General features: G+C 45.9%; 1 protein-coding gene across 2 annotated transcripts in view; it reads right to left on the reverse strand.

The window, feature by feature from the left end:
• The window catches only part of LOC135385197 (cytochrome P450 3A6-like), a 104,971-nt gene that overhangs the window by 18,415 nt on the left and 62,797 nt on the right, over nt 1-23,759 (reverse strand). For both annotated transcript variants that reach the window (XM_064614390.1, XM_064614389.1), the window contains exons 11-12: nt 16,735-16,892; nt 12,113-12,201 (exon numbers count right to left, since the gene is read on the reverse strand). In XM_064614390.1, coding sequence (XP_064470460.1) covers nt 12,113-12,201; nt 16,735-16,892 — 247 coding nt within the window. The remainder of the gene's footprint in view (nt 1-12,112; nt 12,202-16,734; nt 16,893-23,759) is intronic.

The raw sequence follows: 23,759 nt of genomic DNA on the forward strand, positions 1-23,759 counted from the left end.
GCACCTGCATTCCAATCTGTATTACAAGAATGACAGACCACTCAACAGAGATGAACATCTGAAAGTGAAAGAGCTGGAACGAAGATACGTTAATCTGTGTGAAAGGTGCTTAGTATGTGTGTGAGTCGAGGACATAGGTCTCAAGCTGATTCCTGTCTTCAGAAGAGGTGACAACTATGCTCCTTCTATCTATTAACCAGCTCCACTTTTTAGGGTTCCCTGTAAACTAATGGAGCACATCATGTACTACCACGTTGTCAACCAAGTTGAGTCTGTCGATTTCTTTTTTTAAATTCCAGCATGGCTTTAGAAAAGGGTATTCAGGCAAAACTAACGTAGTGGAATTCGTTCACAGCATTTTGAACTGTCTTGATTCTGGGTCCACGTAGATGTAGTATTTTTTTATTTTGTAAGGACTTTTGACACTGTGCTGTATGCTCGCGTGTTGGCCAAAGTAGCCTAATTAAAATTTGATCCTGCTAACTGGATATGCAGTTTCTCAACTAACCGTAACAGTTGCGACAACTCGTGAGGAGAACCTATCATATCGCCACCATGCAGCATTTGTTATGTTACAATCGCTTCACATTTTAATCTAGTCAAAAGCAAGGCCTTTTGGTGATCGGTCTTGTATGATTACATGCCCCTCCGTTATGTAACCCCACACTGGGTTCTTCAACCTATGAGAGATAGATAAATATATTTCCAAGTACATTGTTTACGAGGCTCGTTATTCCATTTCGCCACACTACCACAAGCAATTGTTAGAGTAGTGGCCCAGGGTATGAAGCTCGCCACTAATCATCATTCAAACAAAGTTCATAATGTAAAATCCTTTACTGAGAACACTGGCTTAACACAACAATTAAGAATAGAGTAAACGTTTCATTGCCTACCCAGTTGGCATCATCCCTACAACAGAGAACAATCAAAAACAACATCAAAGGAGTCAAATCGGTGGTGCGCATTCCTTTCATCCAACATATTTCATACGCTATTTGGAGGACACTGTGCCCATCAGGCATTTTGACTGTGCATATCAAGTTGAGTGCATAGAATGTGATGCAACCTACATTGGCGAGATAGACAAAAGACGCGGGACAAGACTAAAAGAGCGCACAAGGGACGTTGCCAGGGCTACTAGTGCTTAGCTTAACTAACCAAGACCGAATTAATCTACCATTGCTGTCCTAAGGGACATATATTTTGATGGTGCAGTAACCTTTGCACATGACTAGCGATGGGGCCCTAGAAAGTTCTTAGAATCCTGCTTTATCAGGCGTGATGCTTCAGCCTGTAATACAAACCGTGGCCCCCTATCGGATGTGTATGATGCCCTCTTAGATAGGCTGATGTGCTCGTCTTTGGCCTTTGTTGTACTGATGATGCCACCCGGATAGGCGACAAAACGTTTACGCTCTGTTTTTAATCGTTGTGTTGAGCGGTGTTTGCAGTAAAGGAAGCTACAATTATGAGGTCGTCACCCGGCTTTTGGAATATATTTTCAAATAAAGTTGTTGTTTTACAAAGCTCAATACATTGCAGAAATCATTCTCATTGCCTATCATTTTGGGGGTGCCATTCTTGCAGTCACATGAAGCACTGAAGGGCCAATTTAAAAAGTAAAGGCAGTCTGATTTATGTTCTTGCCGACATGGCACAGCGTATGTACGAGGTAGCTCCATTTCAGAAGCCTGAGAACACTCAACGCAATTAGTGTGCTAGCATCAGATATGGTGTACAGCATTACATATTTGCTTTTGCTAGGGCAACTAAGAAGGGTGGATAGAAAGGCAGTTACAACCTGTTTCCACAACAGACACTCAAGATTCATTAGCAATTTCCTCCAAGAGAGCCAAGGCTTTTTCTAAATTACTAGAACATGGGTACCTGGTTATAAATAACAAGAATTCATCTACCAGAGGTCAGTGTTTCACACACCCTGCTTTCCATCAACACTATTAAAAGGTGTGACCCCCAAACCTGCACAAAATTCCTGGAGAGTCTTTACTGGACACTGTTGCTGTCCCTCTCACCAGGTGCTCTCTATGAACCTGATTCACAGTTCTGGATGCACTGCCTGAGCTAACTTCAGCATGCTTTCCCAACACGAATGGTAACTGCTATGAGGAGTGTTGTACTTACTGAAAGCAACATGAAATGCTGTACCTTGACAGGTAATGTTGATATCCTTCTTAAGACCGTAGAGAGATGTTCCTTGCTCCCTTTATTCCAAATTGTACAATCAGACGCAAGCCCACTTGCCACCAAGCTAATGAGTTGTGCCTCACAGTCAGTGCAATCAAGGAAATCTATCACTGAGACTCAGAAAAGCTGTTTTCCATCCGGATCTGATCCAGGACTGAGCCGTGAGTAGCCCCGTGAAAGCACCAGGGTTTCTTCGAACTTTAGATGTGCCAGCTTTTGTTTTCCTCCCTCTCCTTCTTTTTATGTAGTAGCTGATTACTTTAGCCTTGTACTGCTTTGGGGATTGAAGATGTGGAGATGATGTAAGAGGTGGAACTAGGCTTTAGGCAAAATGAGGCAAAGTGTGACTATGTACAAATCTTCTGAGAATGATAACGAAAGGAAAGTTAGGTAGCAAGTGAGCTGGTGGTGACGATCCATGACTTGAAAACCTGAGACGAGGTAGGGACGATAACAGACAAACACAAACACGGTCTCTGGGACCGTGGGATCTCCGAGACCGTGTTTGTCTGTTATCGTCCCTACCTCGTCTCGGGTTTTCAAGTCATGGATCTTGTGAGAATATTTATGTATCATTCACACAAAGAGAGGATAGGTGTTACATCTTTTTCCGGTTTTGATATTTATTTATTTATGAATATATCTCAAAGGCCCTCACAGGCATTACAGGAGGGGGGACATCAACATGGTTCACTTAACAAATACGAGTTACAAGGAACGTACATATTTGGAAGACAGACTCTGTTTTTCGTTCCGTCATCGGTCTTGCTCAAGAAATTGTTCACTGTAGCAATGGTACACAATGTCACGAAAGGAGTGCTCATCTATCGTTCCGCAAGACTCATTAAAAGGAACTAGTGTTGTGTTTCAACACAACATATTGAACTCATGAACCATGCATCATCCTGAGAGCTATAAATCATCCCAAATACAGATGCTGAATTATTTTAAATGCGATAGACGAGCTGTGTGAAGAGGTACCTCCAGTTAGGATCTTGGGTACTTGATGCCTGTGGCATTTTCTGTGGGAAAGGCTTGCCAGACCCTCTTCACTGCACAGGCTGGGATGACCATGCTCTTGTTTTTCCCAAGCTTGTGCCATACTCACCTTGCAAACTGGCGATACGCAGTGTATCTGCATCGTCTACACAGATGTACATAAAATATAGTTTAGGCAAATAGGTAACCGGTTACAGTACAGTGTGTGTGCAGTGTCATTTCTACATGTACCTGAGAGCAACTGCAGTTTACCTGCCCACACCCTGTACATTACTACACATGCTGTGTTCTTTTAGAAACCAACATTGTTTTACTTTTCACTGAATCGACAATCAAGAAGACTCAGTATCGCTAAAAACCTACGCTAAAACCTTATACACAGGGCAATACATAAAAACGTGACTCAGGACACAGCACACTGACAATTACAAATTTGCCTCTATTGGTTTTCTTCAGTTCAGAGTTGTGTCCTGTACAGTCGTTTTACGTGCTGCGCCCTGTACTGGAGTTTTTAACGACTTTAATGCAGGACCAAACCAGTTTTGGGCGCCCAAATTTTAACATCATTCGACAAGGACACATGTGACTTACTTGTGAATATAGTCGCTCATAGGTTCGCGCTGCCCACGGAGTTCAATATGCGACCTTCAGGACAGTCATATTGAAGCATAGAAGTTGGAAATCTTCGTGGGTTGTAATGCACTCATACTGCAGTCATTCGGCAGTGTTTTCGAGCTCCTGGCAGCACAAGCATTCGATCTCCTTCGGCATTATGACACACCAGCCACACCGGCACCATGAACAGCAAGTGCGCATTAAATATCAGAACACGAAATTTCAGAGAACGTTTACGTGTTCGATCACAGTGTGCGTTAAAAAGCTCATCGCTTACCTGAAGACAGGCGACTCATGCTGTTTGCTCCATCTGTGACCGATGTTCGTAGAGCTCTAACTTCGTCTCGCATTCGCGGCATCGGCGACGTTTCGAAAGCCTACCGAGCTGTTCAGCACGCAGAATTTTCTTCTCGATCGCAGAAAGGTCAGAAAGAAGTTCCGGGCTCGAAGTCTCCGCATTTCTTCCTTCGACGTCCATATTGAAGATCGCTTTCCGGACGGATGCCGGCGCTCTCACAAGCTCACTAACAACAGAACTTCCGGTCCGGGCGCCCAATGAAACGTGAACCTCGTGCTTTCGTCACGCACACGGAAATTGGAGGATGTCCACTACAAAGAGGCTAGATTTCGGCCCCGATTGCGCGAGTTGAGGAGGAAAAGCGAAGCCGGTTTTCAGCTCGCCGTTTGGCAAACTTTGCCGCCGCGCACAGCCAAAATATTTCGCGTGTGGCTTGGAGGCATATTATACCTTCGTAATAGATGCAAACGAAAGATTTGTCGAACTTCTGGTCAGAGTCCCTTTAAGCATGAAGGGGGAAAACGACGAAGATTGCCTCTTTCCAGATAGACCTTTCGCGCCATCTTAAAAATCACACCAAGTGCATGACATTGCAGTTTCAGCAAAGTTATGGAGATCACAGGAATGCTCGTCTTGGATATGGAGTCATCCGTACGAAGTCAGGAGCAAAACTGGATTTCGTGACTGATGCCTCCCTTAAAGGAGCATGGAAGTGACACTTAACATGGCTCGAAACCCGGCTTCGTCTGTGAAGCTGTCCACCAAGAGTCACCATGAAAAATATTTTCGCTCTGTGGTGTATTGTCACTGCGCAATAAAAGTTACAAAACGACAGTCGGAGACAGCAGTCGCGGACGAGAGACACGAGCCTCGCGTGACGTAGAAACTGCTGAGTGCCTTTTTCCTTTGTTTTTTCTTCTCGGCTCATGCGCCGCTTATGCATTCTTGAGCTCTGGCGTTGGACGTCACTAGTCACGTGAGGGAGCCTGTGATACGTCACGACGTGCTCTCGCTCGCGGATGCACTCTTTGCACGTGGACAAGGTTTTTTAAAGGTGTGCGGAACAGAGCCTTGAGCGTATTCTCTAGGTCACCTGCGCTCATCGTTCTTTCGCAGGAGCTCACTTTATTCGTTGCAGGAGACGCCGCAGAAAAACATAAAACATATGTTCTCTCTAACATATGGGGAGAAAAAAAGTTCTCTTTAACACCGTTCAAATTGTGTCACCACTGTATGATGTTTTTACACCACAAATACTGTCCTACCGAAGATATTGCGCAGACGGCAGAGGTTTGATTCCCCGCTCGCGAAACTCTCCGCGTTTCTCTGGAGGCTACGTGACAAGCCACAGAACGCGCGTTACGCTGTGACGATGCACCCGAATCCACTAAGAGGAGGGATCGCGGAGTAGTGGGACCTCTTTGAGCCGTAATATTTTCCCTGAATGCTTTTCATGGACCATTTCACGAAATACAAGCGGTTTTTCTCCAGCTTGAATACCCTTTCCATGCTCCTTTAAAGGAACTCTCGCATCCGAGAACGTGGGTATAAAACCGATACGGTCAGCGTTTCTTCTTTCATCGATACGGTAATGTTTGTCGCAGTCAACTTAGCCAGGTTTCTCTTCCGAAAACAGACAAATTAAATAACAAGTTTTATGCGATCTGGGGTGAATAATTTGGGGCACTTTTTTCTGCCCTGAACCCGAGCGCTAAATTCGGGTGATGCGGTCAGAGCACGAACCGCGTGTTTGGGTGGTGAATTACGGAGCAGTTCGTTCGTCCCAAAAGCAGTCTTGCTGCGAGAGGCCGAGACAGAACTGCCCTGAACAGGTTACCGGTAATTTCGTGCGGCAATGACGTCAGTGTCCTGGCTTCCGTGTCAAGCACCCCACAGGTTCCTATAGGCAAGGTGCTTTGAGATCGCTGCGTGTTTAAGATTGGTTTCCCACTCGCTTCTGAAGCAGTATGGGTGGCTGTTGCGCTGTTGTGAAGGGCTCACTATTCCTTCAGGACTAAAATGCCAGGTATTGGCACAGCGAGGTTGATGCTGCGTACTTCGCTTAAATATGGGTGTATGGAAGAAGATGAAACAACAAAACATCAAAAACGAATTTTTGACATTTTGATTTCATCACACTTTTTTACGCGCTTACACACGTGAGGCACGCTTGAAGTTTGCTTGTTGCAGCCGTTACACTAAACGTTACATTGCGTGCATGCTTACGGGCTGTAAATTAGTACACACACAGTAACACCGTTGATTAGTGAGGTTCGTACAGTCGCGCTTTACCGATTTCTAAAGACGTTTCTAGAGCCAGGCACATCCACCACCAGCGCCCATAGCGTGCGTCGTCTGTTAGCGTCGACACGGAAGACGACCCTTTTCCCATGATTCTTAGAAGGCACCGGTTACCTATTGGAACCCCCGATGTCACACTACGTCTTGCTTCCAATGACTTCATTTCAGCACAGACTGCAGTCGTGCTCCGGCTGTGTTTTGATGGGAGACGACGAAAGCAGCGCTTCGTTCACCTTCCTGGCCTGGCAGTGCCCGTTATCCTGGGCAGTGACTTCATCATCCGGCAGAAGTTGGCGCTGTACCTGCCCAATGGAGGACACGTTTACTACGGATCGTCAGGATTTTTCCCCTTCGCCGCTGCACAGTACAACAGTTCAGCTCAGCAAGCTGTCTGGACTCCCGATTGCCTTGGGGTCATTCCATGGCTCTGATGAGGAGCGCCGTCAGCTCGAACAAGTACTGCGGCAGTTCGACGGTATCTCCACGGAGAAACACGTTAAGTCTTCGTGTTACGGCATAGCATAGGCACGGGTAGCGCTAGGCCCCGACGTTGTAGTCCGAGGCAATTGAAGGTGTATAAGCATACTTTGTTAGACGCTGCTCTTGATGAAATGCTCCAAACCGGTGCAGTTCAAAGGTCCCAGAGCCCTTGGGCATTTCCTGTCGTCCTGGAACCGAAACGTGATGGTAGGCGATGTTATGCGTCGACTATCGTCGACCTAATGCAATTACTGTAAGGGGTTACTTACTCCTTCCCATGCATCGAGTACCTTATGTATTCCCTGGGCAACGCTACAGTGTTTCCAATGCTTGAGAGGGTTTTTGCAAATCCAAGTTGTCCGAGAGGATGCCCCGAAAACAGCCTTTAGTTGTCATAGGGGTTTGAGTTCGTACGGATGCCTTTCGGTCTGTCTCTCACGCCAGTTTCCAAAGCCTAATGGTGACCGTATTGTGAGATGCGAAGTATAATTTCGCAATGGCGTACATGAATGATGTCGTAGTGTTTTCCATAAATTTTCAGGAACACTTGAAACACATGTCAATCGTTCTTGCAAGGATGAAGCAGGCAGGGCTAACCATTAACCCCTGCAAGGTGCAGCTGGCATCGCCTAGTATCAGCCTTCTCGGCTTCGTGGTGGACGGAGGAACCATCACTCCTAGCGATGACAAGCTAAACGCGATCGTGAAGTATCCCGTTGCGTGTAACGCAAAAGCCTTGCAGCGTTTCTGGGGTATTGTTGGTTTCTACGGGCAGTTAATTCCTAATTGTGCCGAGTTAGCGAAATAATGTACGTTGGGTAGAGAATATACCTGCTTCCAGTAGCCTATGAGACCCACAAATACCAACCCTTTTGGCGCCCCTTTTACCTCTTCTGTCCCAATGCTTTTTCCCGCACTTTCTCTCTGTAGTTGCGCTCTTTTTGATTCCAGACTTTGCTTCTCTAGCTCCTTTGTCACGTAATGCGATTTCTTATATGAAACTTTTCCGCAGGTGAACACTTTTAATGCTAACGTCCGTCTTTTCTGCGAATCACTTTTAATTGACACTTGTGTCTGCTCCTTGTGCACCATTATTAAGGTGCACTGCTGTCACAGGCACATAAAATAAAGTTTGAGATTGAATTGGATTTAGGTCACCACCACCACCATCATCATCAGAAGGAGTACGAAAGCGCGTTTCACAGATACGATAGTTCTATCTTGAACGCCATCATGAACGATGAGCAACAAAAGAGAAAAAAAATACAAAAAAGCGAAGTAGTTATAAGGGGGAAGAGAGTAGGAAGACGCAGGCTTGTATGTATTTGGAGTATTGTATTTAAAATACTGTATTTTAATTACAATTTGCGGTATTTCGGTACTCTACTCAATAGTTTTTGTTTTGTGTATTTGTACTTTATTTAAAATACATTTTACGGCATTTTCTACTCAATACTCTAATTAAATATTTTGGATCTCCTTCTCCAACCTTCTGTGTCTCGTCTTTCCATTATCTTGCTTGTTCGGTGGAAATTTCCTGAGTCCCTCGGGCTTGACCCGGCCTTGGCCCTTCTTGGAAGCCCCCATTTAGTGATCTTGCCCCGTGTGTACTAATCTTTGGCCAGTGGGTGTTCTATTGTGCGTGCCCTGACGCGGTGACGCCTAATTCTGACCTCACCGAGCAGGGACTTGCAAGTTTGCTTTGTTCTGGGTCACATATATTTAGTGGTGTTATGTGGTATCTCTTTGTCATTTTTACTTGTGTTTAGATGACTCGTATCACACAGCGGCGGTAGCGTAGTGCGTAGGGTTTAGGTGATTCATGCGGGGGGGGGGGGGGAGGTCGAGGTAGCTTGCCGTTGTTGGCCGCACTCAAGTGGGCATCGTCACGACTATAGCCAGAAAAAAGGAAAGTGGGAGAGGGGAGTTGAGGACTACTTCAAGGTGATGCAGAGGGTGATGCCACATAGCGGCGACTTGCCGCATTGACCAGTGACCGCTGACCTTTTGCGTTCATGGATAACTAGTATCTTAATTGCATTTCAAATACTTTTTGAAGTATTTTATACTCTATCTTGATTACATTCTAACGTTAGTATTTATTATCTTACCTTAAACGCGAAATGATCCAGCTGACCTGCTCGGCCCCCACGAAACGATCCCGAATTTTTACGAAAACTTTTTTTTGCAGTCCCTAATAGTGCAAAACGACAAATTTCTTCCCAAATCTCAATGTGGCGGTGCTAGACACGAGCAAAGTTTGCAGCGCTGGCGAAAATCGTGCCTGGGGTGAACGGCAGGTGCGGCTCATAGAAAACACCTAGAACTGTGCGGTTTTCTTTTGCGGATAGAGGAAACTATGCTCTACACAGCGTCCAAGTCCCGGTTCTCGTGCTGTAATCGGTGCTGGTATACAAAGGCCGGAAGTTTCGCAATTTTCCTCCTACTTCGCGATATTTTTGTGGAAAATCAAACAATTAAATTTTAATGAATATTTTTTCCTGACAAGGCCCCAAGGAATACTTCAACAGGAAAAATCGTCAGGCACGTAACTTTTGTCATTGTCACACGTAACAATACGTAACAACGTCACGTAACAATAGTCATTGCAGGAAAAAAAGAGGAAGTATGCGATTTTTCCAAAATTCGCTACAATCGAGCGTAAAACACGCAATGAAGAGTTCGGAAGAAACGCTTGAAACCAACATAGTTTTATAGAACGAGCCTTCCTCTACAACATATTAAAAAAATCTCGAGGGTGTTTTTTCGTATACAGTGTAATTTTTTTTTTTTTTTTTGTGTAGTAGAGCTAGGGTATTACGACCACAGTGACCCACGTTGCATGTGTCCAGTGGGGTGCTATATTTGTTTCTTGGGCTCCTGCTTTAATTCTGCATTTTCAATTTTTCTCTGGTCTGGTTGGGTTTTAATGAGCAAGCAATATACTGTGGCACAGACTTCTGCAAGGTTACCATAGTCTTTGCTTCTGTAGCATAACACGCGTATTGCAATCCTGGGTGGTTAAGTTTATGGCATTGTTTCCGGTGCACGGTGCCCGCAACGGAGATTGGGGATTAGCGGTGATGGGCAGGTCTAAGTAATACTTTTTGTCGTGTGAGCTAAAGCCCTGCGCGGATGAGCTTTTTGACATCCGCATCCTATCCGAAAAATCCGCGTCTCCCACGGCACGCAGCAATAGTTCAGTTTCTATGCTCGATATATCAGGCAAATTTTCCAGGAAATAAACGTTATTTCCCGTCAGCACAAAACAGCAAAAAAAAAAAAAAGAGAGAGAGAAATAAAACAAAAAGGCCAACGAAAAAAGCTGTCACCAAACTTCATCCACACGGGCGACTTCCTCTGTTGCGTTCTGACAGTGAAAACCCCGGAGCGGCATAGCTTTTGCTGCAAGGACAGGTCCTGAGCGTCCATGATGCTACCAAAGGATACACGACAGCAAGTGCAGATTTAGCTTCCACGAAAGATTATACGGCACCAAGCACAGCAACACATTTTGCACCAAACGGGATAAGTAGAGTTTATTGCAAGTGAAACGCAAGATCGGCGCCGAACGCGCACCTCGACTCGAGACGCCAGAGATCTCTCTTAAATGCGCGAGCGGCTTTCATACACCTTCCACTCTATGTTCTGTACCTAGTGTGAAGCAAACTGATGGCGCAATCTCGCGGTTTATCCGAGTCTGACCCGCTCCTGATCCGGTGCCATCCGCGCCCGATCCGCAGATCACAACAAGCGTCCATATTTCATCCGAACCCAAAAGTTTCTTGCGGATATCCGCAGGTATACGCTTCCATACGCCAATGGTACGAGGCTTTATATAGCTCTGAGCCTCACTGGAGCCTAGGACAGCATGGACGATGAACCATCACCACGAGATTCCGTCGTTTCCAGTACTGCGATGTAAATGACTTTTTTGCACGTTCGTCTTTTCCTCTAGCGTTATAATTTGTTAGACTTTTCGCGGTTAATATTTTTGCTGAATTGTTCAGCATTTAAATGTGACAGCTAAAGGGAACTTTCATCAACTGAACATGCTTCTGCGCGCCTGTAATATTCATACTGGTGAATTGGAACTCCACAGCGCTCAACTGGAGCCATGTTCCTTTGGTCCGAGTGGTTGTCATATTGAAAACCAACCAGAAAAAAAAAAAAAAACGGAAATACGAAGAATTAAAACGGGAGCCCAAGTAACAAATATACCACCCCACCGGGTACATGCAACGTGGGTCAGTGTGGCCGTACTACAAAAAAAATATTTTCTCCTGTGTACGAAAAAAACACCCTCGAGATTTTTTAATATGTTGTAGAGGAAGGCTCGTTCTATAAAACTGCGTTGGTTTCAGGCGTCTCTTCCGACCTCTTCATTGCGTGTTTTACGCTCGATTGTAGCGAATTTTGGAACAATCGCATACTTCCTCTTTTTTTCCTGCAATTACTACAAGAGTTACGTGTCTTGCGCTTTTTCCTGTTGAAGCATTCCACGAGGCCTTGTCAGGGAAAAATATTCATTAAAATTTAATGGCTTGATTTTCCACAAAAAAATCACGAAGTAGGAGGAAAATTGTGAAACTTCCGACCTTTGTATACCAGCACCGATTACAGGACGACAACCGGGATTTGAACGCTGCGTAAAGCATGGATTCCTCTACACGCAAATGAAAACCGCACAGTTCTAGGTGCTCTCTATGAGCCGCAGCTGCCGTTCACACCAGGCACGGTTTTCACCAGCGCTGCGAACTTTGCTCGTGTCTAGCAACCGCCACATTGAGATTTGGGAAGAAATGTTTCGTGGTGTGTCGTTTTGCACTACTAGGGACTGCTAAACAAAATTTCGTAAAAATTCGCGATAGTTTTGTGAGGGCCGAGCAGGTCCGCTGGATCATTTCGCGTGGAATCGCCCACCGGTCGACAAGCGATTATAGAAGCCGAAAACCAGTCTCTCTCAGTCTACTGCTCCTGTTAGCACGTGCTGAGCAGCCCCTAGTGGGTTGGGCGGCATGTTGAACATCCTGCGACACTAGCGTTCTGTTCCCCCTTTTTTTCTGATGAAGAGCTTCCACTCGAAATGTCTATTGTCGTCTTCCCTTTCACTTTCCCCTTAGGTATACCACTCACCGATTTTTACCGATATGTTTTGTGTGTCCATCTTATTTTTAGGATGAGCAATCTCTGCGTGCAAGTGTTCCTTACAATGAGTCCGGTGTGTAGATCCGGAGCGTTTCGTTGATCACAGCCTCCAGGTACTCCAAGGACTGCAACTTTTCGTAGGTCACCTCCTCCTGCACAAAATACACGAGACGGAAATCGGAGCACTTCCACACACTGGATGTCCGTTACACAACGCTCCCATAGTGCTAATCGATGCGTTGAATAACATAAATAGTAGGAATAGTACGTGCCAGCTGTGCTGGCAACAGCCAACATGCGATGCTTTGTTTCGGTTTGTTAATTACCTTATCTAGAAATTGCACTGCCCCAGAGCAATGGGCATGCCATAGCAGGGTTGTTCTTTTAATTACGCAGTCAACGGTCAATGATATGCACATTCTTGAGAGCACTCCTGCTGCGGACGTTGACGTCAGAGGAGAATCGGTCGTCCCTGGTTCTCGTAAGTACGAGAACACTCCCAATGCCGCTCTCAGCGTAGCCTCACTCACGGTAGAGGAACGCTTTGTTGCCACAGTGGTGCTACTGTCGGTCTCTGCAGAAGCGATGTTGTACTCGGTGTATGTGCTTTACTGTATAGAGCTGGGAGTCTAGGTACACCTCGCAGCTTCAGTCGTTTTGTACGTTAATCCAATACAACTTAGGGGGGGGGGGGGGGATTCCAGGTAAGATCAGGCAGGCTGGTCCGGACGTGGTCTCAGATTTTGATTGAGGAATTACATGTTGTTGGCCGATATCTCTAGGTGAGAGAGCCGTTTGTTTTAAACCTCTGTGTCCATTCGTTGCCGAGAAAAATATTGTGCGCGAAGTCATGTGGAATTCGCACTGATCGCGCTTTTCGTTTTTCCGAACTATGGCTTCTCCTGGCAGGCGACGCTACGCCCGGAAGAAACCTCTGTGACATCCATGACTTGAAAACCCGAGACAAGGTAGAGTACGATAACAGACAAACACAAATACCGTCTCAAACTCAGCTGTCAGGTTTATTGCACAACAACATTGAAATACACACTAGGTGGGAGAGTGGCATAGATCGTCACCACCAGCTCTCTTGCTACTTAACATTCCTTTCGTTTTCTTTGTGATATTTTTTTCTTGATTTCCATATAGATGACAGTGGACAGAAGTGTACAAAAGAGCTATAGCAAATCCTTCTTTGTGTAAAAAAAAATAAATAAAGAACAGGCAAAGTTGACGGGTCATTCATTTGAATGTTGTATTCCGATCCGTTCTGCGTAGCGTCTGTTGAAAGTTTCTGGTAAGCAATATACAATTTCGTTCGTCGTGAAATGCGTTTTCCGGTTATATAAGCTTGATGTTTGTACGTGTAGCCTGTCGCACACTGTAGCTAGGCAAAAATGGGAAAGAAATCGGAAAGCAGGTCATACACTCGAGCCAGTTTCTAAAAACCCACATCATTTATTGCCTTGATATTTTTGTCGCTACTGTCTAAAGGCTTGTGGTTGCAGAATATGCAAAAACATGTTGCATCATTCGCGTCGCATCGCAATTACTGGGTTCTAAAGCCACATTGGGCTTGTGGTGGTTATAACACCCTTTATATACGTTTCACTACACAGCAGAGACAAGTAGACGAGGGTGTTACTGCTGACTGCAACTATCATAATCACAGTGGCCACACTCTTAGAAATGAACTTCTCCGCATAGCATGCTCCTAGCCAACCATAATCTCAAATGATATCGTTATCTGCCCTGATTTGTTGAAAACGGGAGGCGTACGCCTTTTTTGTGACATTCATAATTGTCACAAAAAAGGCATACGCCTCCCGTTTTCACCAAATCAGGGCAGATAACCATATCATTTGAGATTATAGTTGGCTACAGTGTTAAAACAGAACTTCACTACATAGCACGCTCCTAACCAACCGTCATACCGAATGATATCATTCTGTGTCATGATTTATTCAAAACAGGGGGGGGGGGGGGGGAGGCGCCTATCTGGGACAAGATAACCTGTCCCAGTTAGGCGCCTCCTCTCATTTTCAACAAATCAATGCACAGAATGATGTCATTCGGAATGATGGTTGGCTAGGAGCATGCTACGTGGTGAAGTTCTGTTTTAACAGCGTAGGAGTATGCTATGCGGTACAGTTAATTTTTAAGAGTGCATGGGAACTCCAGCTTCCCGGGTGCTAAGTACCACTCTCTTGAGATATCGACATGGCAAGGTTCGGGATCTTATAAATGGTCTACGGTTACCAGGTTCCTGGTTCCAGGTTCGGTTCGTGTTCATGCATATTGGTTCAGTTCAGCTTCGAGTCTAGAGAGTCAAAAAGTAACGGTTCGAAACTATTTGCCGAGGCTAAATATTTTAATTTACGGACAGAACAATGTATACACAGCTTAGCCCATGTTAGGAACTCTCCTTCTAAAAAATGTATATCCCCCCCCCCCCCCCGCAATGTTAGGTACACAGAACATTCGTTTCTCGCATCGTGCTTTCATAGTACTCAGCTAGCGGAAATTTGGCGCACAGCGTGAAAGCTATCACTGCGTTATACGCCCCGTAAGCAGGTTTCTGCACAGCAGAATAGGGCGAGAGTGTAAAATGACCTGCGCGGCACCGTGCCGTGCTGCCATTCGCCAAGGCCCCTGTCCCTTCCACGTGCCAACCACAAAATGGTAACCAGTAGGGAACCCGCTATCCCTTCCGTGTGTTTTCTCTTTTATTAAGCGATACGATGTTAAATAGCTGCTGTATTTATCACCGTGCTTCGTCGCACTTGCATGTAGTGTCACTATTATTTCTTTCTTTTTTTTTTTTTAGTTGCACATGGTCGCAACGGTGGTGGGAGAATGCGACTAACTGTTGCTGTTGCATTCTACGGCTGGCGAGTGTTTGCGTTTTGTGCTGTGTATTACGCTTAAAAATGAATTTCACCGTATAACACGCACCTAGCCAACCATCACCTCGAATGATATCGTTCTCTGTCGTATTTTGCTGAAAACGAGAGGTGTACGCCTTTTTTGTGACACTTATGCTGTCCATAATTGTCACAAAAAGGCGTACGCGCTCCTGTTTTTAACAAATCAGGGCAGATAAGCATATCACTCCAGATGATGGTTGGCTAGTGGCGTCCTACGCGGTGAAGCTTATTTTTAAGAGTCTGGCTACAGAAACTGTTCAAGCATGGTTCATTACCAAGGCTAATTGAGTATATTACAACAGCATATATACAGTATCTACAGGGTGTCCCAGAAAAAACGTGTCATTGAAATATAATAAAAAAACTACACCACCTAGAGTCATGCGGTCAATGGTATTTGTTCTTCCTGGGGTTTTGCCACCTCCTCATGTGAATGTCCTGTAACGTAAGTTTAATTCTGTAAATTTTTGCGAGCTTAAGTCGGAAATTTGCCCAGTAAAGGTCACTTTTTTACCCCACCAATGTGAAGAGCGTGTCTAATTTAGTCAAATTAATGGTAATTGACAGGGATATTCAGGAGCTATCCCATCGGACAAAATAGCCGAACATCATGCTCTACGGAGGTCGCACAGAATAGCGCACGATGAATTTTTCAGCGCAATCTTTGTCAGTCCGACGAAAGGAGGTTGGAAACCCAGCCCTCCCCGACGTCGCAGAAGGAGATAAAACAGGCACGGATTATCACGTTCGACTTTCGCTGGGATAATTCTTTCCCTTTTCCAATTTTAGGAACAGTTACTTTTTCTACTATCACTCTGTGGGCTGGCTTCGGAACCTGCTTTCGTCGCACTGAGAGCGATTGCGCTCAAAAAGTCATCGCGCGCTATGGTCCGGTGCCCCGAAACGCATGATATTCGGCTATTTTTTCCGATGGGATAGCTCGTGAACATCACTGTGAATTATCATGGATTTGAGTGAATTCGGCACGCTCTTTATATTGGTGCGGTAAAAAAGTGACCTTTACTTGGCAAATTTCCGAGTTCAGTTCGCAAATATTTACATAATTAAACTTGGAGTACATGACATTCATATTAGGAGGTGGCAAAAACCCAATAAGAACAAATGCTGTTGACCGTGAGGCAGGCAACGCGGAGGGAGAAGAAAGGACTACCGCAGCCTGCGAAGGTTTGGAAACAACTGAATGTTTATTGTCGCCCCTCGCGCTCGCCTTAGCTGAGCGCTAGTCGTCATCGTTAGGTAGCTGCGCTACAACCGCATGATTCTAGGTGACGTAGTTTTTTTATTGTAATTCAATGACACGTTTTCTGGAACACCCTGTATATATATATATTTACATAAAGTTAGGATTTCCTACAGCATTTTTATGCACTTCTGCCCAATGTTCTCTATGTGGACAACAAGAAACGAGTCACAAAAGTTTCATCCAGGCGTCGCGTCTCAACTAGGAGCGGCCAAAGTCCGGAAAAACTAAGAGTGCGATAGAAGCGAATTCCACCTGACTTCACGCTTATTATTTTTCCTATTATTTTAAATAATTAAAACACAGTGATTCTTCGCCAGAGATATGGGCCAAGGAGATTATCACGGAGACCACGTCCAGACCAGCCAGCTTGATCTTATGTGGAATCAACCCAGGGAGACCTGTCACAACCCATTTACAGCCACATACCCCAAAATGTGTCTTCATCAGACCCACCGTGCCAAAGTTGAAAACAGAGGACACAACGATGGTCGTACTTTTCCGATGACACGGTCGATCTCTTCGATGACCTTCTCTTGACATTCCGGGCGAAGAACAAGGTTGTAGAACACGTAGACGAGAGTCGAAGCTACTGTGTCAGTCCCGCCGAGCAGCAAAGTGAGCACTTGAGCCACAGTGTCGTCCAAGGAAATGCCTAGCAGACCAAAAGGCACATGTTATTGCTGCTCTTCTGGTCAGTAGGGTTTCCGAATGTAATTAGGCATTGCTTACTCGTTCCATTTTTTTACGAATTGTTATACTTGGACATGGAGGATCGGTACAGGCAAATTAAATAAATCAACCACCACCACCAAATAAATCACCTTTCTTTATCTTTATAAACATATCCCCCCCCCCCCCGCTCAAAGACAGAAAATAAGACAGGTTAGACCAGAACAGGAAATGCGACTTTTGCTGCCTGTACCTGTTCTAAAATACACATGTAGTTGCTTTTTGTTTTTCGTTCCGTGAGTACGTGAACGCCGTATTACACCATTTCGTTCTCCTAATATAGTTGTATGCCGAGTGAGGGCTTCCGATGTGAGGGTCATATGTCACTGCCGGCAGGAGATAAGGGCAGAGCCGTGTATTCAAGTAGCACAGAAGTCATTCTCAACACCCTGCTTTATTTCTGTGAAACTTTTAAACCGGTCAGTAAAATGCACAATGAGAAATATTTCACCCCACAGTGTCAGAATTACGCAGAGTTCGAGGTAACTCGTTACAAGTATCTCGTTACTGTAACTAAGTTCCTTTTATTGGTAACTTGTAACTTAACTCGATACTTTTGCGCCGTGGTAACTTTCAGAGGAACTCGTTCCTTTTTCAGGTAACTTTGCCAAAGTAAGTTAAGTTAAGTTCCAAGTTACTTTTAACTCGCTTTTCACTCACGCCCACATATTTTCTTGCTTTCTCTCCGGTTCCTTGATGGCATTTTTTTGTCATAAAACGTGATATTCAATCAATGACAGTATTTTATTCAGGAAGTAAGAACCGCTGCCATTGAAATGAAGCTGAACCATTGTGCGCCCACAGGGAGTAAGATGCAAAGCGTTCGAATAGACCTCTACCAGAGAAACGTCATCAAGACATTGGTAGACAGACTGTAACCGAAACAAATCGGAAGGAGAGGGCTGGGTTCCACGAACGGGCACTTCTTCGCTGCCTCCCATTGAAAGAAAAGAAAAACCGAGGGTCGCGCCCCTTTAAGGAACCATATCGTAATCCCCTCAAGACCGCGGCTTTCGGGCGCGACCTTGTTCACCTCTAGCTTCGAGCGTAGGTCAATTCTACCAAATTTGTGGCGCTGTCAAACACTACGACGTCATTTGTTTACAAACAGGGAGAGGTCTATTGTTGGGCATAAACGAAAACGATCTAAGCGTGTTGCACTCCTCCGCAGGCAACTTAAGGTCTAACTCAACTTCTCACGCGCGTTGCACCTGCGTAATGCTATTTTGTGTCCGAAGTAACTTGGAAGGAACTCGTTCTTTTTTTTAAGTAACTCCGTAACTGCGAGTTACATTTCAGGCTGAAGAACTTCGTTATTAACTTAGTTACATTTTGCACACGGTAACTTAACTTGTAACGAGTTCTTTTTGACGGGTAACTTTTCAATCTATGGAATTACGCATAAATCGAATTTAAAGTGCGCCGCAAAAAGCGGTAGTGCGCAGCGGTACCATCCCCGGACCTTGCGCTGACGACATATTGTTGGCACCCGATGACTGATTCAGAGAAATGTCTGCTAGTCAGCTGCTCTGGCCTCTGCAGAAGCATTACCAAAAGGAAAGCTCCAGCGGAACAATGAAATCATCATTGCGCACAGTCACCCATTTCAGTCCCTAATCCCCACGAGATAGCAGGTTTGCCGACTGCAAAAAGAGAAAGACCCAAAGACAAAAAGAAAAAGGCAGGGGGTGACCTCGACTGCACAAGTGACCAGTGAACGGGAAACGCTCACATTATGTCGTCATTGGTCGTCCTTCTCCTCCTCGTTCACCCCGCTGTATGAGTCGACAGTCACCGTGCGTGGATGTGTTTGTGGACGTTTTTTGATACGTTAGCATTAGGAGTGTCAAAATGAAAAAAGCCGTATGTATGTCTGTGTGTGTGTGCGCGCGCGCGCGTGTCCGGTAATGAGATGGTGAAGCCTCATCGAGGCAGAGATAGAAATGGGCATGTAAAGGGAACAGATACCGCGTAAACTGAGGTAAATGATGCGAAATTGGAGTAGTTGGAGGTTATTAACAGCTAGAGATGAGAGTAATTACAGTACATTAGGGGTAATTAAAGGTAATTAAACCAAGAAAGTTGAGTTCAAAGGTAATGATACTTTGATATATGTAATTAAGAGAAAGATTACACGGAATTAAGTATTACCGAAGGTAACGCAGGCTACCGGAAGTAATGAAATGTAATTAAACGTAATTAACGTCTATTAAAAGGAAATTTAGAGTAATTAAAACAAGTACAGATAATTAAAGGAAATTAAATGAAATTCAGTCACCTCAAGCAACCTGCGGTTACCTTCGGCAATAAGCGGTATGTGAAAGTAATTGAGGGTAATTAGAGGTCAATTAAACAGACTTAGATACAATAATTCAAAATATCCAAGTGGAAGGCAAGTACAGACCGGAGGTGCACAACCGGAAGTCAGGTTAGACCAGAAGTGGAGAATCGGAAGTCGAGTTGTACAGGAAGTGGATACCGGAAACCAATTATAGACGGGAAGTGGACAACAGAAAGTCGGGTATAGAGCGAAAGTGGACAACCGGAATTTCAGCTTAGACCAGAAGTGGATACCCGGACTCAAGTATAGAGAGGAAAAGGCGCTGAATGCTCACGCATTTCTCTCGCACTTACCGCTAAATCGCTACTGGATGTTTCTAGGAAAATATGCATACATCAAAAACCGTTTGTGCTATTCGGCCAGTTGACGCGCACACTTTCTCATGATGTAGGAAAACCACTTGCACATACTTTCATCGGACGTCTTCAACTGAGAAATATTCTGCATCGCCCTCCGTACACCTTTAAAAGTGAGTCTATGAATTAGGAGTCTAAAGGGGGTTCGACCTGTGAATCAAACTTTATTGGCTGCTGTTCTCTAGGGGAGTCGCCATGACACCAAAATTTCCCCTACTATGGAGGTGTTAGTTGGAATGGCGAAGCGTTGACTTCGTGACAAAAAAAGTTTCAGAAACTACTGTAATTTCATTCGCTAAGCCATCACAATTTAAACGAGGATGACACGGAGCGTCGCTAACGTTAGGACTACTCTCTAAAAACCGAGTCACGACTATAAAAAAAATGCTATTCCTAAAAAAACATAACCCTACACTCTTAAAAATGAACTTCACCGCATAGCAAGCTCCTAGCCAACCAACATCTCGAATGATATCGTTACCTGTCCTGATTTGTTGAAAACGGGAGGCGTACGCCTTTTCTGTGACAATTATGAACAGCATAAGTGTCACAGAAAAGGCGTGCGCCTCCCGTTTCCAACAAATCAGGGCAGATAACGATATCATTCGAGATAATGGTTGGCTGGGAGCGTGCTATGCGGTGAAGTTCACTTTTAAGAGTGTATCATTCGTATCAATAGTTGGCACACAGTGCGAAAGTTCAGTTATTTGGAGAAAGCTGAAGTTCTGTTATTTGGAGAGTGTTGTTTTGACTGCAATCCCTACAAAAGAGTAGGAAAGAGGCCACTCATGCGTAATATTTTGTAGTATCTCATTGAATTTTATTTATACATGCATCGTTGCCCATTTTTGATTCCATCTCCTTGTGTTGTGATTAAAAGCTGTACCGACAGCCGTCTGTGCTCGCAGGAGCGGTCCTCTCGCTCTCCTCGCCAATCGGTTCTGCCAGCAACCATTTCTGCTGCATTTCTGTGGTTCTGGGCTTTCCCGGCGCGTCCTCTTCAAGCATATGACGTTGATAAAAGTCGTCCCGAAATCCATCGCTTTGGTATGTCGCCACTGTTATCCGTTTCAATTGAAACCTGTAGTGCGACGACAACGACACTACAATCCGCCCACGCCACGCGCTCTTGCCTCACGCAGGAATTAAACATTCTTCTTTCGCCCACCGACAACGGCTGTTGTAGTCTGTCCTCATACTTCTGCGAGAACCCCACACTGGTGACCCGGACGTGATTCAGCAGCCGCGACGATGAATCCGGCTGCCGGTCCTAGCAGCGAGCCTGCAACCCAGCCCCACATCGGCCATGTCGCCGTGAAGATTCCGCCGTTCTGGCACGCGAATCCCGCCGTGTGGTTTTCGCAGGTAGAATGTCAGTTTCGTCTTGCTAATATTACGTCTGAAGCCACCCGCTATTTCCACATCGCTTCGGCTTTACCTTCGGACGTGGCCGGCGACGTGGCTGACATTCTCTGCGCCCCTTTATCAACAACGCCGTACGAAGACCTCAAGTCCGACTTGGGTTGCTCTTCCGCGGAACTCGTCTACGGAGCCCCGCTGCGGTTGCCGACGGACGTTTTTAACCCGCCTCCCCAGCCTGTTCACCCTTCAACTTTCGTCGCACAACTCCGGAACGCCTTCGCAACCCTCCAGTTTACTCCAACTCGTGCCTCATCCGTGGCGCCACCTTTCATTCCCACCGACCTGTAGTCCACGACCCACGTATTTTTGCGCACCGACCGCCTTCGTCGCGCCCTCGAACCTCCTTACTCCGGCCCTTACAAGGTACTCCAACGCGCTTCTAAGACCTTCCTCCTCGACGTCCGCGGCCGGCCCGAAAGTGTGTCGATTGATCGGCTGAAGCCCGCATTCCTCGACAACATAGCCCCGGCCCACAATCCTGACTCATCTCAACCACCGGACATCGTCACGCCACCCACGCCTCCAAGACGTGTCACTTGGGCTCCGACTACTCTCGCTCCAACTTTCCTCCGGAACTCTGGAAGGGGGGCATATGTAGTGCGACGACAACGACACTACAATCCGCCCACGCCACGCGCTCTTGCCTCACGCAGGAATTAAACATTCTTCTTTCGCCCACCGACAACGGCTGTTGTAGTCTGTCCTCATTCTTCTGCGAGAACCCCACAAACCCACCCAGTTTCCTCAACATGACAGCACCCAGTAAATGAGGGTGATGTTACTGGAGGGCGTCTAATAAATGGAAATTGTATTCCGACCTGTGATTGGCTAGACACTGCAGAAAGTGGGTGGAGCTTCAGATATATGCAGATCCCATTAATGGCCAGACTCCATTTTAATACACGGCACTGGAGAAGAGCGTAATCTTACGGGAGAGATCTGATCCATGAATGCGATGCTCGCAATACAGAAAAAAATCGGCTCTATATGTCGGTGGACTGTGCTTCGCAATGTGGTACTTGACTTCCCAGTGCAGGAAGCCGTCGAAAAATATCGAGATCCAGGCGTGGTGAGGAGCAGTTTTCAAGCGAGTCGAACTGTGAGACAGGCACAGCGACGGTACCGTGGCCGATATGAAAGCGACGAGCTCCGACGTTTGACGCAGTGGATGACTGTAGAGTCATTACGCGGGTGAAAGGCGTCGTTGAGCTGAATGCTTCCAGGGTTGAATGCTGTGCAGCATGTTATTGAAGCCGGTGCGAAATTCCGAATAGAGATGGTAGAAGGGAAGCATTATTTACTGGACTGACCTGTTCGTTGGCCGTGTTACCAGTAGTTGGTGACCCAAAAATCCAACCGCCTGCAGCCTTCCCCTGCGCTCTCAGTCTCTGACACATCATCAATGCCCGACATGAATTTTGCTGCATCTGGTGATCCTGTTACCTCCCTTTTCTAAGTTGAACTCCTACCTGTTCGCTTTCCAACCAAATGCGCACACGATCCACATATGTGGGTGCACAGTAGCAGGAGGAAGCTAGCGAGATCGTGCTTTCGTGGAACAGACAGCGTCTCCTTGAGTCCGAGAAGGGTAACAGCGTTAGGGCCGGAGGCATGAACAAAGTTTAATCTGAGACACGCACTCTATATACGCCTCTCCGTCCCTATATTTATTATCCTCCTCAGACTCAAGGAAGTGTTGTCTGTTCCACATATGTGGTTTGGCCAGATAGGAGCGCAATTCGCTGCTCGCCGAATTACTTCACTAGCAGCTCAATTTGGGCACACCATCCGTGCTGTACCAACGGACATTGTTAGATTCGGTACCTCGTTGTGAGCACCCCAGCGGACCGGCCAAATACCAGTGTGAAAGAGGAACACATTCGGAGCACCGCTGTGTCCTAGTAACGCGAACTACAACAGGTACTGACCACTGAGGATCTTGGACACGAGAAGCGGACACAGCTATCGAGACGCGTGCATACGCGAATTGGAGACAAAACCAATGACCACGGCAGTCTTAAGGAGCTTTTCCTTCAACGCCTTCCACCCCGACTTCACTTCGTATTGACAGCACCTGGCGATCCCAACTTTGTGGCATTGGCGGAGCTGCCTGTCAGAATCTTCGAGCTGCGGTCGAGATCACACTGCAGTCTGGCAGAGGTCAGAGCGCTGGTCCAGCCACTGGTTTGGCTGCGCCCTCAAGACATCAGCAGTTTTTTGGCAAAAATCTCCAGAACTCATTGTCCCACATTCCCACAACCATATGAACGTTAATCTTGCCACTGGACTCGATCTGCGTCATGCGCACTCTCAGAAATGAACTGCGCCGCGTAGCACGCTCCTAGCCAACCATCATCTCGAATGATATCGTTATCAGCCATGATTTGTTGAAAACAGGAGGCGCACGCCTTTTTGTGACAATTATAAGTGTCACAAAAAGGCGTAGATATCATTCGAGATTATGGTTGGCTAGGGGGGTGCTATGCGGTGAAGGCAATTTCAAAGAGTGTGGTCCCCCAATCGCGCATGCCAACGGCAAGAACGTTCATCTGCTCCGCTTCGGGACTGCCCATTTTGCAGGTATAACTACACCTTTGAATCTAAGTCAAGGCGATGCCAAGACCCCGTGCTCCTGACCGGGAAACCTCCATTCCAGCACCTGAAGGCGGCA

The sequence above is a fragment of the Ornithodoros turicata genome, chromosome 2 (genome assembly GCF_037126465.1).
Source record: "Ornithodoros turicata isolate Travis chromosome 2, ASM3712646v1, whole genome shotgun sequence".
Lineage (NCBI taxonomy): Eukaryota > Metazoa > Arthropoda > Arachnida > Ixodida > Argasidae > Ornithodoros > Ornithodoros turicata.